The following is a 4,205-nucleotide window of genomic DNA, read 5'->3' as shown; positions in this document are numbered from 1 at the left end:
TCAAGCACAAGGTAAAGTAGTGACTTGTAGCTTGTCTCTAAGAAAAGAAAATCTAGAACCAGGTAGAGCTTTGGTAAAGATATCTGCCAGTTGATCGTTAGTTGAAATAAAATTAACATGTATATCTCCATTCGCAACTCTGTCTCTAACAAAGTGATAATCAATTTCTACATGCTTAGTACGAGCATGAAAAATGTGATTGGCACACTTGTATGTAACACCAAGATTATAACACCAAAGCCTGGGAGTCGACACACCAGTCACGCCAATTTCACGTAGTAGAGAGATGATCCAACTTACCTCAACACAAACATCTGCTAAAGCTTTATATTCAACCTCAGTAGATGATCTAGCAACAGTTCTCTGTTTCTTACATACCCATGATATAAGGTTGGAACCAAGAAAAACAGCGTGCCCACTAGTAGACTTACGATCCTCAGGACAGCCAGCCCAATCGGAATCTGAAATAGCATGTAACTCTCTGGACAGTGACTTCCGTATTCGCAGACCATAAGTAGTAGTTCCCTTTACATACCTCCGTACATGTTTCAATTGCTCCCAATGAGAGATTATAGAAGCATGCATGTGTTGACATAGTTGGTTGACCGCAAAGGATAGATCTGGACGAGTAACCGTAAGATACTGTAAAGCTCCAGCCAAACTTCTATACTGTGTAGCATCATCATATAAATCAACGTTAAAAACAGTGGTTTTTGAAGCAGATATAGGAGTAATTAAGGGTTGACAGTCTTTCATGCCAACACATTTTAAGATGTCAGTCATGTATCATTGTTGAGAAAGAAAAATTCCATCACCACATTTAGCAGTTTCAATCCCAAGAAAGAAACTAGGTTCACCAAGATCCCTAATCTTGAATGTAAAGCATAATGTGTTAGTAAAGTGCTGACAAGATTTTGACCATTGCCCATTACAAGAATATCATCAACATACACCAGAACATAAATGAAGCCTGACCCTATGAGTAGTAAAATAAAGATACATATGTTTTCGAAGCTTTAAACCCTGTTGTCATCATAAACACATGCAATCGATTAGACCAAGCTCTATGAGCTTGTTTTAATCCATAGAGAGAATGTTTTAACAGGCAAACGTGATTAGCAAATTGCTTATCAATATATCCAGGTGGTTGCTTCATATAAATAGTTTCAGACAATGTCCCTTCAAAAAAGCACTGTGCACATCAAGCTACTTAACAACCCATCCAGAGGATATAGCCAAAGATAGAAGTAACCTGACTGTGATGGGTTTGACTACTAGACTGAATGTATCGAAAAAATCCTGTCTAGGTACTTGATTAAACCCTTTGGGACTAACCTTTCTTTGTATCGTTCAATCGATCCATCATCTTTCCGTTTGGTGTGAAAAAAACCATTTGCACCAAATAACATTCATACTGAAGAAGTGCATTAAACTCATCATCCATTGCTTTGTGCCACTCATCATGTTTGACTGCTTATGTATAACAAGTGGGTTCAGTAGCACAAACCTGAGCAGACAGAGCCAAAAGGGGGGCTCAGACCGACTCCGAGTCGCCATGGTGTGCGTTCTGACCGTAGATCGCCCCCTCGAGTGGCCTCGAGGGCGGGCGACAACAGCAGCTTCGGTGTGAGCAGCTGGTTCCGGTTGAGTAGCAAGATCCGGGGCCGGTTCAGGCTTAGTAATCTGAACCATAGCCATGAGCTGGATTGGAACAATCACAGATTCATCCCATGGCTGAATCTCTGAACTGGTGGTGCCTGCAAAACATTTTTACTGAAAGGAAACACTCCTTCATTAAACCGAACATGCCTGCATACATATATCTTATTAATCTGAAGGTCCATGCACCTATACCCCCAAAATGACTCAGGATAACCAAGAAAGACACAAGAGGAAGATCTGTAAGACATTTTGTGACGATTATAGGGCCGCAAGTAAGGATAACATAGACAACTAAAGACACGAAGAAAGGAATAAGACGGAGGGGATTTATGCAATAAAAGATGATGACTGGAGTTATTAAACAAAGTAGATGGCATCTTGTTAATTAAATAAACCACAGTCTCAAAAGCATAATCCCAATACTTAGAGAGAACAGAAGCACGGCTCATAAGTGCTAAACCTGTATCAACAAGATACCTATGCTTTCTTTCGGCACGACCATTTTGTTCATGAGTGTATGCAAAAGACTGTCTCTGAATAATGCCTAGTTAGGTCAGTTGGAATGTAACTTTTTATATTTCAGCTCCTAGGCCAGACTGTATGGATTTTATTTTACGATTGAACGAACGCTCAATCATAACACGAAACTTGTCAAAAATTGCATATAGTTCAGATTTCTGAGACATGTGGAAATACCAAGTGTAACGAGAGTAGTCATCAACAAATATAACGAAGTAACGATATCCATTATTAGAAAGAATGAGAGCTGGTCCCCAAATGTCTGTGTAAACTAAATCAAGAATACATGAACTAGAGGACTCAACACGTGGTAAGGAAAAATGTACAGACTTCCCAAGCTGACATGTATGACATAGATCCAAAATACAACGAATATTATTTTTTGACCCACTAACCGAACAAGACGAAAGAATTTGACTAATAACACGTTGGTGTGGATGACCTAGACGATCATGCCAAACTGACGCGGATGTACGAGATGAGAGAAACGCAGTAAGAGACGAACTTGGAATAGGAAGCTTGTAAAGCCCCCCAGAGAAGAGTTTCCTTAGTGTTAATATCATTCACAAAAAAAAACGGGTGAAACTAAAAAAAAACCTTATTATCCGACGCAAATTTATGGAAAGATAATAAAGATGTAGACAAACTAGGAACATGAAGGATATTTGATAATCGAAAAGATCTAGAAGGGGTATTAAAAGTAGCATGACCGATACGACTAATAGGTATACCCATACCAACACCGACACGTAACGTGTCATTACCGTTGTACTTTTCCAAGACTAAAAGAGCAGCTATGTCCGGAGTAGCATGATTGGTTGCACCCGTGTCTGGAAACCAAGTATGAGACCCCTGAGAATCCGAAAGAGGTTCTTGATAAATGATGTTAGCCTGAGGATCTTTGGCATACCTGAGATGACATGTGACCGCAGTATGACCAATTACCGAACATAATTGACATTTAGGTTGCCAATTACAGTTCATACCACCGCCGCAGCGTCCACCACCGCGACTCCGGCCGCCGCCACCACCGCGCGACTGGCCGGTTTGGTCGCTGTTCTGCCCGTTACCGCGACCGCCGCCACCATGAGGCTGGGAACCACGTCGCCTTTACTACTCTACATCGTGAAGGCTGCCGGTGAGCCACCGCCGGAACCACTGCCCATCATGAACTCCTCCACACTAAAAAGATCAGTGAGTTCTTGGAGCATGACGGGCTGACCCCGAACATTGAGAGAGGATGTGAGCCCCCGGAACTCGGGCCGTAACCCTCGAAGAACATAAAGATTTTTTTCCTCAAGCATCAACAGACGGTCGGCGAGGGTAAGTTCCTCAACTAATACCCTTGCTTTTCCGATGTAGTCAACAACGGATGAATCTCGTTTGTGAAGCGATAGTAGTTGGCCAAGAAGGTTTAAGCAACGAGAACAAGAGAACGACGCCAGGGCACCGACGACGGCAATCCAAACTGCCAACTGGTATGGTGACCGATGGCGAGTGGCATGACCTCATCGGAGAATGACAACATCAGCATGGATAGGAGGGCTTGATCCTGGCAAACTCAAGCTCGGTGGGCAGGGTTGGGTAGTGCCACTACGTCGTCTTCACCACCAGAAAGTAAAGTCGGCGGACATGTGTTCATACCGTCAATGAACCCAATTAAATCATGACCATCAAGAAAGGTAACAACTTGAGCTCTCCAAAACAAATAGTACTTGTAGGACAGTTTGATGCTGCTAAAGTGGTGAGCAGTGGACAAGGAATTTACGGTCGATGTGACCGAAGAGATAGGAAGATTAGAGAAGGTCCTTTCCGATGATGCAACAGCTCTGTGAGCCATTGGAAAGAAACCCTAGCTTAACTGATACCAGATGAGAACTGATAGAATTGTATTGAATGAGATAATTACAATAGTACAGATTACAGGTATATATAACAAAGGAGTCTTAGGGAGACTGGGATTGGGAATCATAATCTAACTCAAATACATAGAGTCCTAATAGCATGGTACTTAGATAGATGAT

At 42.0% G+C, this 4,205-nt stretch overlaps 1 protein-coding gene across 1 annotated transcript; it reads right to left on the bottom strand.

The window, feature by feature from the left end:
* LOC109174048 (uncharacterized mitochondrial protein AtMg00810-like) lies at positions 1 to 783 on the bottom strand. Its single transcript, XM_019323341.1, has one exon. The coding sequence runs from the start codon at positions 781 to 783 to the stop codon at positions 1 to 3; it is 783 nt and encodes a 260-aa protein (XP_019178886.1).
* Positions 784 to 4,205: the final 3,422 nt, after the last annotated feature.

The sequence above is a fragment of the Ipomoea nil genome, unplaced genomic scaffold (assembly GCF_001879475.1).
Source record: "Ipomoea nil cultivar Tokyo-kokei standard unplaced genomic scaffold, Asagao_1.1 scaffold0519, whole genome shotgun sequence".
NCBI lineage: Eukaryota > Viridiplantae > Streptophyta > Magnoliopsida > Solanales > Convolvulaceae > Ipomoea > Ipomoea nil.
The sequence above is the reverse complement of the archived record's forward strand: the minus strand, read 5'-3'. Positions and strand labels throughout refer to the sequence as shown.